Source organism: Notolabrus celidotus, chromosome 22 (assembly GCF_009762535.1).
Source record: "Notolabrus celidotus isolate fNotCel1 chromosome 22, fNotCel1.pri, whole genome shotgun sequence".
In the NCBI taxonomy this organism is placed as follows: domain Eukaryota; kingdom Metazoa; phylum Chordata; class Actinopteri; order Labriformes; family Labridae; genus Notolabrus; species Notolabrus celidotus.
In genome coordinates, this window is record NC_048293.1 from 159,253 (window position 1) to 173,223 (window position 13,971).

Here is a 13,971-nt window from a genome sequence, read left to right on the forward strand (position 1 = left end):
ATATATATATATATATATATATATGTATATATATATATTAAAATTTCTCCAAATGTAACTGCACAATATTGACCTTCAGACTGTCCACCTCTTTAAACAAGATTAATTGAAGCCAAGTGACTTCAAAAAGGGGAGTATTATTTGGTATAATCTAACCTCATGAAGCCAAATAAAACTTTTAAAACTACAATTTACTTTCAATCAGATTCAGCCACACTTGATGCTGTGAAAATATGACAATTCCCTACTATAGGCATGAGATGCGCATCTCACGGAGTTGGAAAGAGATTCCAGAAAGGAAATCTGAATGTTTGTTTATTTATTCAGACAATTTTAGTTATCTTATTGCACTTACAACAAAACAAAAGAAAAGCGTAGTAGAAAACACATTTTATTTCAAGCCCATCAAGGGCCCCCCTGCCCACTTGGGCCCTCGGTAGTCAGTCCCACTTTTCCTCCCACTAGGACGCCCCTGTTTGTAGCTGGACAGATTGGGTTGTATACAATGCATGTCTTAAATATCATGCATGCTGTAGAATTTGATACTAATTTAACTTTATCTTAAACGCCCGAGGTCAACCAAGTGTTCTGATAGGGGTGTCCAAACATGTTTAGCAGTGTGTTGTCCCTGAATCCTTCTAGCGTCGTGTTCTACTGTAATTCAAACATTTTCTGATAGTCCGTGAAGGCAGCACTCGTTCTGGTCCTCTGCGCAGACTCAGAACACTTCGATACGAGCAGCAACTTCACCGGGAGCTCTGCGCGCCCCGCCGCACAACAGCCCGCATCATCATCATCATCATCATCATCATCATCCTCATCATCATCATCATCCTCCTCATCATCAGCAGCATCAGTGTGATGAGGCAGCGGAGGACGAAGACCTTCCTGCTCTGAGACACTGGACCAGCCCGCAGACAGGTAGGTTACAGAGCTTTTTATCCACTCTGAATTCAACTAAAAACCTCATTTTTATTTCCAACACTGAACCAGGAAGTGTTGTAAGTTTTTTTTAAATATAAAAGTAACTTATTAACTGATTATAATTTAAACTCTATTTTAAAGGTGTAGGAAATTAATAAAACCTTCTTTACTTTGTGTTTTTTCTGAACTAGTGATGATTAGTGTGTGGGATTGTGGGCAGCAAGCACTGATCAGCTTGTGTGGTGTGTCTCAGTGTAGGTGTAAGCTGTGTTTTATATTTAATTCTATTTATAGGATCTGGTACCTGCAGTAAACTGGCTACCTGTTGTATCCCATGCAATATGTGCTTCAATCCTTGAAATATTATAAATACAATTCAATGTTAATGAATTTAGGGCATGCAAGAAACTAAATTAATGTTCCATTAAAGCATCAAATAAGTCCAGTTGAGTCCAAAAGTAGAACAGGAAATGTGAATTAGGGCAAAAGACATGGGAGGAATCGAATGAAACAGAAAAAAAGAAGAGTGGAGCATTTCAGGTGGTTGCATGTTTTATAAAGAAGATATCTCTGTACTTGGAAAAGACTGACTCCTTCCCTCATGTCTCTGGGCTGTTTAAACTTACTGGGTTATCTAAGGAACCTGAATTTGAGGAGGTGGTGTTGCTGCTGGCTCTGATTTCACAGTAGAAATGAAATAAAGTGGAGCCGGGGCGATAGAGGACAGAGAGAGTAGGATGGTCATTCTTGCAGCATCCAATATCTGCTAAAATGAAATAGTGGAATTTTATGAGTAGTCCTCGGGGATGCCAATTTAGAGAACCGTTGCCACTTTAACTGGACAGTCTGCACAGTGATGGATCTCATGATGGACAGGAGAGAGGAGGAATTTTTAATACATGAGGTCAAATCTTTCTTTCCAAACAGCGAGGATGGAGAAAATGAGACCGTTGCTGCAGGCAGAGTTGTTTCCTGGAGATTTGGATGAGATTCAAGCAGAGATCAGATCTCTGTTTTTTTAAAAGCACTAGTAGGTGCAAGAATCTGGCTTCAAACTGAAGTCTGCGATTCAACAACAGCATAGTGATGCTGCAGTACATCAGGGTGCTGCTGTGGGTTTTTGGCTGGGACAGGTGATTTTCAAGAGCTGTGAATATTGTGTTTTTGTTTTATTGTCTATTAATTTGTCAGTAATTCATGGAAGTTAGAAAATAATGAAAATGGTGACTGAGACGCAACAAGCTGTAACAGTTAGAAATGTTCAGGGTATTCAAGGCCGTCAAAATGATAACAAAGTGACAGATTACACCTCTTGGCATACAGAGCTATTTTCATAGTTGCTTGATGATGATGTAAACATTTAATTTAGGATCAAAAACCCTGCTGATATAATTTTCTGGACTTTTTCAAATGTATTGTCCTCTTCAGTACTTTATTCCACAGTCGTTTCTTTACTGTGTACCAGGAAAACTAGCAATGTTAAGACTCGCAGTGGTGGAATGAAGTAACACAAGTCCTGTTTCTAAGTACAACTGATGGGTTCTTCCATTTTATGACACCTTTATCTTCTACTTCATTTTTCACAATAAATCATAGTCATATATATTTGGGCATGTATGCCTTTATTGATGGGACAACTGAAGAGAGACAGGACATGTGGGGAGTAGAGAGCGGGGGAAGACATGCAGCAAATGGTTGTGGTTGGGAGTCGAACCAGCAACCGCTACAACAAGGAGCATAGCCTCTGTACATGGAGCACGCTCAAACCGCTAGGCCAACGGTGCCCCATAAAATCATAGTTTTGTGGTTATTTAATAAAAGCCTACACAATAACACATCCCCAAAGTCTGAATTTGTTTCAATAGATAAGAAACATGATGTAAGTAAACATGTGATGCCTTCTCACTCAGCAGGAAATCAGTTTACCTGTTAGATGGAGGCCTGTGTATAACAGATACATTTTACACCTTTATGATGTAGTCAGATTAAGTTCAGTCAGTCTCTCAGCTTCCCTCAGATTAATTGTGCCATTTCATTGGTCGGCTGTATGTTGGATTCTGAAGAGACAAACTGCAAACACAGGTACTGTGTAAAACATTAAGAGGAGCAGATAAACAGAGGAACTTTGAGTTATTGCTCACAGCTCGCTCTCCGTATTAGTTTACATGTCACGTTATTTCTCTACCTTCACAACTGAATGACCTCTACAACCTGGAACCATCAATCTTATGTGTGTCCTTCTCCTCCTATAGTAATAGAATGAAGCCAAAATACGGCAGCAGTGGGCGCTGACATATTGAGTTGGTGACATAATTTGAATCAGAATCAGAATCATTTGGAGCCAATACATGTGCAGAAGCTATCTGGTTGGAGGAGCTACAGAGTTGATGTCACAGCCCCCGAAAACTTTATTTGACGTGTATTTTAATTTTCTAGCTTGACCCATACCTCATCTGGTATAAAAGAGGAGGGGGGCTACATGACCTATACTGCAGCCAGTCACCAGGGGGAGCTTTAAATGTTTGCCTGATTTATACCTCTGCATCGCATCTGAAAGACTGCGTAGCCTACGCCGGGGGGGTCCTCGTAGCTCTCGTACCTACGCAAAGGCCTACGCACCTAGCTGACGTGCACCTCCTCCAAAATGTAACAACGCGTCGAATTGACGCGGACTTCAAGCCCCTTGATTGGTCGGCTCGGCGGCATTGTTTTCCCGTATTAACAGCACTTCCGGGATCCCCGCTCATCGTCCGTCCATGTATTTCATCTCCTCCTCTCTATTCTTCATGTAATCATGTCTGTATGATAAACAGCAACATGTATCAGCTGTAGATTAACATAACATAACATCTGAATCTCTGTGGAAAAGTAAACAGAGATCGTAGCGGGGCCGGACGGAGGCGACCACCTATCAGAGAGACCACACTGCCCTCAGGCGTTTCAGTGGAGAGTTGCTGCGCGACACGGACACAACGACGCACAAGTATGTGGGGCTCATGTCAGCGTCAGCCCCTGCTGCGTAGGGGAGACACAGAAGTATAAATCAGCCTTAAGGGGAGCTGTGTGTCGTCCATTTTTATTCAGACTATGCTTTGACCTGATGATTGTCATTCACATTATCTTTAGTGTGCAATGAAAAGACAGATTAAGACAGATCAAGCTCTGGTGTAGAATAGTGAGTATAAGTCAGTTTAAGAGCGCACCTCTAGAATGTGTGTTTCACAACTCAAACATGTGTGTCTAAGTTTATGATTAATTGTAATTTGTCACAGTGTCAGATATTGACTCCCTGTATTAAACATCTTTATACAGGTTAAGAACTTGAAATCTTCAGTTAGTAACACAAGACAAAACTAAACAGGGCTTCAGGGTGAAAACTGAATTTGTCATAGCAGAGGTTTGACTCTGGTGTAATGAAGCTTATTTAATGGATGTATTTGATATTAATTAATGTGAAACACCTCAGCCTGCTTTAAATACTCATAGAAAGTGTTCTCAACATTTCACTCGAGGCAGAAGTGAAGCGGCTTCCTGCAGAGTGAAGAGGCAGACATTAACACGTGGATAACCTCGTTCAGACCTAATGTCTCAAATAAGACGTTATTATTATTCAGCTGGAGAAGTGGGTAAGAAAGCATGACAGAAGCGTCACGCCTGGCATCTACATTTAAATTCTTGTGTCTGTTACGCTCCACATCACGGCAAAGTGAGCGCACTTCTCAGAAACAAGATCAGACCACAGACGTGTGCAGGCCTCGCCAGGTTCTACTTTCAGAGCAGCAGAGCCTCTTGTGCTTCACATATATTAAAGCTGGACATGAGCCCAGCCTGGAGGGACCGCACAGATTCCCTCCAGAGGAACAATAAGAGCCTCTGATGAATAATAATGGCTGTATTGTCTCAGTGCTGATATGATGACGGACAGAAGCGCCACAGAGAAGTATACAACAACGCGACACCCCGTCCTGACCGAGGTAATTGCTGCGTATCGGCACACATGAATACCCCCAAATCAGTCCTCGGCCTCGTGCAGCCAGGCAAAGTGCACTACTCAGACAATCAGAGCCATACAATCTCAAATTCTGGTCCCCATGGCAACAGCAACTGCCGGTGTGATTGTATGGAAAGTGGTGTTTCTGATAACTTGTCACATGTAAAGTCTGACTCTCGCTGGTGGGCAGAGCAATGGTGCTGTTTGATGGTTTTTAAAGAGGCAATAGACCTACATTTTTATTCATATCAATGAAAACAACAGCAACAGTATTCAGCTTTAGGCATTATGTAAGTGATACTGCACAACCAGGTGTTCTTACATAAGAAAATAATGGACAAGGTAGTGATGAAGGAGGCTGTAATGTTGCGTTGTGTCATCCTCTAACATCAGTGAAAGCCACAGTTTAGTCATCCAGCAGCAACTTTACTGTTTGAGTTCCCTCACTCCTCTCTCAAAGCTTTATATGTTTGTCCACTTAAAGGTGACATATCATGCAAAATGGACTTTTTAATGGTTCTCTACCTGAAATATGTTTCCCCGGCATGTCTACAAACCCCCCGAGAATGAAAAAAATCCATTCTGCCCCTGTTCTGATTTCTCCACCTTTCTGTAAATGTGTGTGAAACCAGCCGTTTCAGACTTCAGTGTTTTTGTTACGTAACAACAATATCCGGTCTGTCACGGAGTCAGAGCTCGGAGCTTGTTCAGCCCATAGACTGTATAAAATAATACTGAATCCCTCCCCCGTTTTTCATTACCTGCACACATGTGTGCTAACAAGGAGCTTAGGAGGGAGGCATGCTAGTTGTAGGCTGTCTTAATAAACACAAAGGTCGGTTTTACTCCCCACGTCTGCAGATTTGAAGATATAGTGGATGATTTTTATTTATCATGGATAAGTGCTAGCACTAGTTAGCATAGCTACATAGCTACATGACGTAGCTGTAGCTGTGTACCAAGACACACGTCTACATACTGACAAATAAAACAACAAGAAACACAGAATCTGTGACCAATCCTTCAGAAAGGTCCTGCTGCCTTTCTGGCAGAGGTCGGTTTTACTCCACACGTCTACAGATTTGAAGATCTAGTGGATGATTTTTATTTATCATGGATAAGTGCTAGCGCTAGTTAGCATAGCCACATAGCTACATGTTCATAGCTGTAGCTGTAGCTGTGTACCAAGACACACGTCGACATACTGACAAATAAAACAACAAGAAACACTAAATCTGTGACCAATCCTTCAGAAAGGTCCTGCTGCCTTCTGGTAGAGGTCGGTTTTACTCCCCAGGCCTGCAGATTCGAAGATCTAGTGGATGATTTTTATGTATCATAGATAAGTGCTAGCGCTAGTTAGCATAGCCACATAGCTACATGTTCATAGCTGTGTACCAAGACACACGTCGACATACTGACAAATAAAACAACATCAAACACTAAATCTGTGACCAATCCTTCAGAAAGGTCCTGCTGCAGGCGCCTCTCCGTCAGGATCAGATTCTGGATCAGGCTCAGAGGGTTGAAGTAACAGCAGCCGTGTATATTCAGCCAACATGTAAACATTAGATCAACGTGCTGGACAGCCGAGGCACATCCACTTCCTGAGGGGGCGTGGTCAGAGAGAAAACAGAGTGTTCTGAGGAGGACTGAAGAAGAGGACTTTTCAGGCATGCCAAAATCTGATTTCAAAGTGTTTTTTTGAGCATAAACTTTAAAGACATGTTTTGGGGACCTCTTAGACCAATATATATTAATGAAAAAAGCGTGATATGTCACCTTTAAAAGAACACACACTTTAAAAACCCACTCTCGCTAAGCTGGTAAATAGTGTGTAGCATTTAGCCAGGAGCCAGGTGTTCCCACAGCAGCTAGCAACCAAACTGAGCTATAAGGACCTTTTGTTCTGTGTTGATTTTGGTGCCCTCTTCAGGTGAAGGTGGTGCATTTTCGCTCTTTGCTGATCTTGCCCTGCACATACATGAGATACTTTTATTGTCTGACAACAAAATCTAATCCTGCTGTTTTTTAACGGTCAAATGTATCGCTTACGTCAGGCCGTCTGGGGGGAATAGTAGGATAACAGCAACAGCATCGACTACTGAGCTTTGTTTCTGCTGCTGACTCTACTGAATTTGTTGACGCCTCCCAGACAAAGTTAACAGTTTTTGAACATGCATGCCCCATGGCCTTCTTGTTTGTTTATTTGTTTGTATTCAGCTTTATGTTCAGGCGTGTTGTGTACTTCTTGTTGTTTCATTACCAAGTTATACTGCTAAGTACTGGTCTGGAATGCATACTACAGCATTCTCAGTCGTTTTTGCGTTGTGGAGTGAACACAGATTTCTTTAAACACATCCAAAAGACCACTTTTTCTGTAAGGTAAACAAGTCCTAAACTCAGGTATCAAATCTGCAGATGTATGGACATTGATTCAAATGATAAACAATCTTAAATACAGCACTGGACATGAATCAACATCAGGTGTTGTTGGACCATCATTTAGTGTCTGAGACTCACCATCACCTGCAGTTCTTTGCTGTGTTAGCGCTAACAATTGGCACTGATTGGCCTTTATTGTTGGCTAGTGTGAGGTCTGATATAAAGGAAGCCTGTGGAGTTTTTGAATCACAGTAGTGGCGTTTGTTGTGTGATTCCCACTTATCTCCTGCTGACTGTAAATAAACAAGAAATGCAGCAAGTCACCAGAATAAGTTATAAAACCTGGTTTATACTTCTGCATCCAATCTACACCGTAGCATACATCATTAAACAAGTATTTAGTGCCCACTAAGGCGTAAGTACAGGGTAGGGTGAACAGTATGAACCAGGCGTAGAGAAGAGGATTTTAGACTGTACTGAACATGGATGTGCAGGTTTCAGTAAAGTTGTTCCAGTCGATGGCTTTAAAAAACACTTAAGAGAGGAGAAACATCTAGATCTGGGTGAGAAGGACTGAATATGAACATGAGTTGTTACTTCACAACCAAACCATTGTGTTAGTTTTAGACCATCTGTAGCAATTACTCTGATACCTCGTGATGTGTGCGTTTAGATGACCAATTGATTTAACATTGTCACCCTCACTCGTGGGTCCTAGAAATACTTGTTGGTTGAACGAATTGTTATACTTTTTTTATTGAAATGTTGGTCATATGTTGTGTCTGCCACTAGCCGAGGCTGTAGCTCTGGTTAATCTTTACTTCCATGATGCTGTAACGCTCTTCTACACGAATGTAGACAAGCACAGATGACAAATGGCATCTCGTAGCGCAGCACGGCAGTCTTATGGTGCTAGCTCTGCTAACTGTAGCCATCCTCTGCAAACCAATTTGAGATATTTACCTGCAGACTCAGTGATCCTGTGTTAGTGGTTCTGCACACTTTTTGGTATATCTGTTGGTAGAGCTTGATGGATGATTGGATCTTGTCCGTACATTAGAGAGCGTTTAGTAATGACACCCTCCACTAAGTTAGTCTTACATTGTATCATCTTAAAGCTCCTAGAAGGAACTTTTAGTTTGTGTCAGTTTTGTCGCCCTCTGTTGACGAAGCTGTAGCTCTCATCTCTTTGCTAACTTTGTCCTGTAACTGTGTAAGAAGTGGCAATTGAATTTAACTCTTAACTCTTCACTAACTGTGAATTTCTCACCTAAAATGTTAAACCAATGCTGCTTCTACAATGTGCTGACATCAACATGTTGACAGCTTTCAAGGCAGTAAAATGACTTCAAAGTAATAATCAGGATCCTCTCTGATGACCTGGAGCTTATAAAGTAGTTTGAAGGCTTCAGTTTTACATAAAAGCAATACTGCACTGGTTAACTGTCAATTTCAGAATTAACTTCAAGGTTTTTGGCATTTTCTAGTATTCCATGTCTACAATTGATTGGTATTTAATTGTGCCTTTATGGTTTAATGCTTTCTATCCTTCTTTCTGTCGTGGTGCCATCCACTTTAACTTGTGCATCACTTTGGTCAACTCTGGCTGTTTTATACCTGTTTTGTAATTAACTGTGCGTGCCAAAACTTAGAGAAACTGGAACATTCAGCTGAGCCAAAGAAACACAGCAGAGAAACAGAGTTTGCTTTATTGATTGGTGATCATTAGTTTGTGTTTTCCTGCAGGATGACTGAGGTGATGAACTCTCTGGAGCCGGCTACCGAGGATTTCAGCGGGGGTGGAGCATCAGCAGATCAGGATGCAGTATCCTAACAGCTGTGTGTTAATATGTTTGTGTGTGTGTGTGTGTGTGTGTGTGTGTGTGTGTGTGTGTGTGTGTGTGTGTATGTGTGTGTGTGTGTGTTTAGATTATTTCAAACCAGTCGAGTTTTATTTAAATAGAAAGCATGAAGCGGTGAGTCACAGGAGTGATGAGCAAGAGTAAAATGTGGGTTGACGCGACTTCAGTGTTTGGTTGGACTCAGTCCTGCTGAGAGTAAATTGTATGTTTCTTACCCAGCTGAGTAAGTTATCATCAGCTACTGTATGTTTTATTTTCTAAACATAATATATCATCATTAGGAGAAGTGTGAAGAATGATCACTTGGGCTTCATTTCATACTGCCAGAAAGATTATAGATGAGGTCTCCAAATGTCTCTCTGTGCTGCTTCTCAACTTTACAGTCTGAAATTAGAAAACGAAATGTTTGTTTCTCCACTTCCTGGGAAACACGTCTCAGGGGAGTTATATAGGGATTATGTGTCAAAGTTAAACTAAACTTCTCTATTAAGAATAGGATCACATATAACAATATTTTTTTAATTTAAATATATTTATTTAAAAACAATAAAACAATTGTAATTTGAAGCTTTGAGAGTATAAAAATTACTTTTCACAGATTTTTTGTGGACCACTCAACATACCCAGGGGTGCGCACAAAGCAGCAGCCAGTGGTTGCAAGGCCCACCTGAAATATAACTGGCCATCCTAGGTGTCAAGCAGAAATTCTAAGCCATGATTGGCTGTTTGCATGGTCAGAGGCGGGACTTAGCTATATTTTTGGGCTTTTGTGCCTTTGTGATAGGACAGCTGAAGAGAGACAGGAAACGTGGGGAGTAGAGAGTGGGGGAAGACATGTAGGACATGGTTGCAGCCGGGAGCCGAACCGGCAACCTCTGCGACGAGGACTGTAGCCTCTGTATGTGGGGTGTGTAGACCGCTAGGCTACCAGTGTGCCAGAGGCGGGACTTTTGTAACCCATTAGCTTATGTAGCTTTTTATGTTGGTACTTTAAATAATCAAACAAGATCTTAGTCAATGGTTGTCCATGTTTCCTCAGCTGAGACCACTCACAGGACCCTTTAAATAATCTAATGGATGGGAAAAAACACAGGAAATCAAACCTGTTCAGAAAAAATCAAGTCATCGTGCCTTAAGACCCAGGCTTCTCTAACCATAGGAGTGGTGTGTTCTGCAGGAACACAATCAAATATTCAAATGTTTTCTGGTTTCAACAACACGACAAGTATCTCTTTAAGAAGTTGGTAACTGTCGAGATCAAGTTTCAGGGCCATGAACTCGTGTCGTGACTCGCTTATACTGAGCTTTAGTGTCCCTGTTTTTTACTAGCTGCTCACAGGGTGACTAGACAAAGATTATAAAGGTTGCAATTCACTGAAGAAACACAGACAACATTATCTTAAACAGGTTCACATTGAAGATAGAGATCAAAGAAATAAATCAGTGAAACCATCTGCCACAATTTTCTTAATCCAATTTTTACTGCATTGTTGTTCTTCCACGCATGTTAGCAGAAGTAATGTTCGAAACTCTCCAGCTATGAAAATCTTTCAGTTGACCTTACATAAGCTTCAAACAGATCTTCCCAGAGACCCATGAAAGGTATCCAAAGTTGTCCAAGAGGCTTCCCTCCATCGTGGTGGAGCCGACAGACGCAGCTGAGGTGGAGAGTGGTGAGCTTCGCTGGCCGCCCGATGAGCCGAGCTCTCCGGACGCTAAAAGTGGGAGAAAGTGCACAGAGGAACAAACTGCAGGTAAGGACATGTGTGGTCATGCATTGGGTTGTTTTTCATCCCTTGGAGTCCATATATGGTGATCATGCATTCATTCATTCATAAAAACAGCTGTCTTTCTAAACGTCTTATGACCTGCAGGAGATCTGAAATTGAATTCCATCTTCACATACCCATAAAAGGTTATTTCCTGTTATGACTTCCTGTAGTTAGTTCCTCATGTGAGTGAAGCATTAACGATCATCCTCACCTGACCAGATCAACTGAACAAAAACAGGAAACACTTTGCACCACTGAGCCAAAAGGTGAAGGCAGGTTTCACTGAGCTGAAAAAAATCGGATCATTTGGTTCCCAAACAAGCGTTGATGGGAGACGACCTAGGATAAATAATATTTCACACTTGTGATGAATCATTAAAGGTAACAGATCTCACCTCAGTACATGTCATCCAGCGTGGGTCTGCATCTGTCTGCCTGCGGTCGGCTCTTCCCATTACATCTATTATCATTCAGGCTGCCTTCAAGTACCACTTGATGTTGTTAAAAGCAACAGAGCAGCTGTGTTCAGCACATTGGCTTTAAAAACTCGGGTTTTTCAAAGTGGCCAACAAAGCTGCCGGAGGACATCAGTTTGAGTTCAATTCAGATCATTGTTTTTGTCTTGTGTTCATTTTCATATAAGGAATTCTGTGGCTGTCATCTCTTCATTCACACGTTAACTTTATTAAAGCTCCTGTGAGGAACTTTCATGTTGCATTGATTCTGGCGCCCCCTGTGGACAAACTAGAATGTCTACCTCTTTTCTTATTCTGTATAAGTAATGTTTTCTGGCAAAACAAATCTCATCCTTCTTTATTTTAAACACACTATGTTCTTTTTATAACTCATCTCTCAGAAGGACGTTATAATCTCATGGACGTGTGTTTGAAGCATGTAAAACTAGAATAAACATAAAATGCAGATGTGTTTCAAAAAGAGCCTGGGGCTTCAGCCTTCTCCTTTTTTGGTCATTGTTGTTGTTTTTTTGGTGTTGTGAATTTTATTGTGTGAAACAAATCAATGTCAACTTGTAAAATTGTGTTATCTTTTTTTGTTAGATTACTACTCACACAAACTGTAGACTTTTGTTCTTTTTAAATGAATGACCAAAATGAAAATATTCATTCATTCAATCATTCATTCATTCATCTTGGCCCAATGAAAATGTAAATAGGCTATTTAAGCAACCTAATGCTAATCACCTCATCTGACGCCTACCCCCGGCAGCATTTACAAGCATTTGAAGTAACGATACAGCAATAATACATCTTCACCCTGAAGGTCTTGTTTGCTATTGTAGGTTATACAGAGGCGTGAGTATTAATGTCGGTCTGATTAATTAACAGCAAAAACCTCCTCACAGGAGCAAAACTTGCTGGTCTGTGCATGTTGTGGCCTTGTAAGACGGTTATTTTGAGAACAGAAATTCTTGAAAACAACAATAACACTTCTGTTGCAGGGTTTAAGTTCCCAACATCTGAAGTGTTTAAGATGTTGGTACCAAAGCTGGATGGTTCAGGGCCGATACTAATGTCAATGTATAGAGTTTTTATTTAATCAGCCATAAGGAAGTATGACTTAAGAGATGTCTCAGTGGTGACAAGTCTCCATTGGTTGACAAAGTAGACTGACTAAAGCATTTTCTTAATAACAGCAGGAGCATAGATTCTTGTTTTTGTTTTGATGGATGTACAGAGAACACACACTAACAATCTATTTAAGTGTCTACAGTGGATGTTAGATCACTTAAATGTTCAAATTCAGCTCCTTGCTGCCTTCCCTCCTTCAGTGTAAAATCTGAAAGAGCTGGAAAGTCATTTAATGTTTGTGTGTTTTTTCAGATGAACAGCTGAATGTCGATGTGGACACGGAGGCTTCCGGGGCCGAGATGCAGGACTCCAACTGAACAAACCCTCCTCTTGTTGTGATCCACTGTTACTGTGAGTGTGTCCAGACTTGGATGAATGGAAAAGAGTCCAGCAGAAGAGCACAGACAGGTTTCAGGAAAAGAGGGGCCAAGGTAGAAAAAACAGATTCCCAGACCCCAGATTGTGGGCTTGGAGCCAGAGTCGTGTTGGCACTTTCTTAAATAAATCATGTACTTGTCTTTGTAGATGAAAGAGAATGACCTGATACATGTAAACTTATAATGATTGAAGGGACCAAATTTCTTTAATGACACTGTTTTCTAGTTTGTACTCGCCTTTTGGTTGTTCTCTTTACATGATAAGCTGTCTGTCTGGTAATAAAAAAAAAAAGCAACTTTAACTCCTGGCAGCAGACACGTTTTCACTGCCACAATTTAAAGAACACCGACATTAGACAGATGCTACTATGACTGTTGTCACATTTCCAGCTTTGTGATTTTGATATTTTTAATTTGCTAAAGGAAATTTCACCCTTCTGGCTCCAAGCCTCTGCCGTCCAGATGTCCCTCGATAACATTTTGTAATCTGGACGGTTGTTTCTAAATGCTGTCTTAAGTATTTAGCTCATGTGTGCCATATTACTACTACTTCTAATGGTAGCTACTATATTTTGTGCACAGTTTTTACATTAACTCTAGATGTAAATAACATCACTGTTTGTTGAGTGGTGACTGCTGTAGTTTGGTGATCTTGGTTCACTCTGTAATAATAGCTACGGTGTTTTAAAGAGCAGTATTTGATTAAAGAAGCCTTCAACACTTTATTGATGTTATTACGATAAATTCTTTAATATATTATGACATGTCTTCATGAAGTGGTGATAAAGGGAATGTAATTGTGTGGTTTTACTTAGGATATTTAAGCAATATGTTCACAGGATTTTAAAGGCAGTCCATTTTGTTACAGAAGTAATAATAATCAGAATATTTTAGATGTGTGTCGCTTGTCACAGACATGATATTTTTTAAAATACTGGAAGCCTAAATTATTGCACAAGTAATAAACCTTTTCAAAATTCTTAAAATGTTTTTTGATTTGTTGTTCCTGTGCTCTGTGACATTCAAAGGGAGGATTAACTCGGATTGGTTGATCATATTTTTCTTCAAGTG

General features: G+C 40.6%; 1 protein-coding gene across 1 annotated transcript; it reads left to right on the top strand.

Moving 5' to 3' along the window:
- The first annotated feature begins 480 nt into the window (after window positions 1-480).
- On the top strand, window positions 481-13,625 carry LOC117805848 (protein LBH-like). The gene is made up of 4 exons (XM_034674422.1): window positions 481-921; window positions 9,047-9,125; window positions 10,742-10,916; window positions 12,776-13,625. Exons 2-4 carry the CDS (start codon window positions 9,048-9,050, stop codon window positions 12,838-12,840), a joined length of 318 nt encoding a protein of 105 aa, XP_034530313.1. The 5' UTR covers window positions 481-921; window position 9,047; the 3' UTR covers window positions 12,841-13,625.
- The last annotated feature ends 346 nt before the right edge of the window (window positions 13,626-13,971 follow it).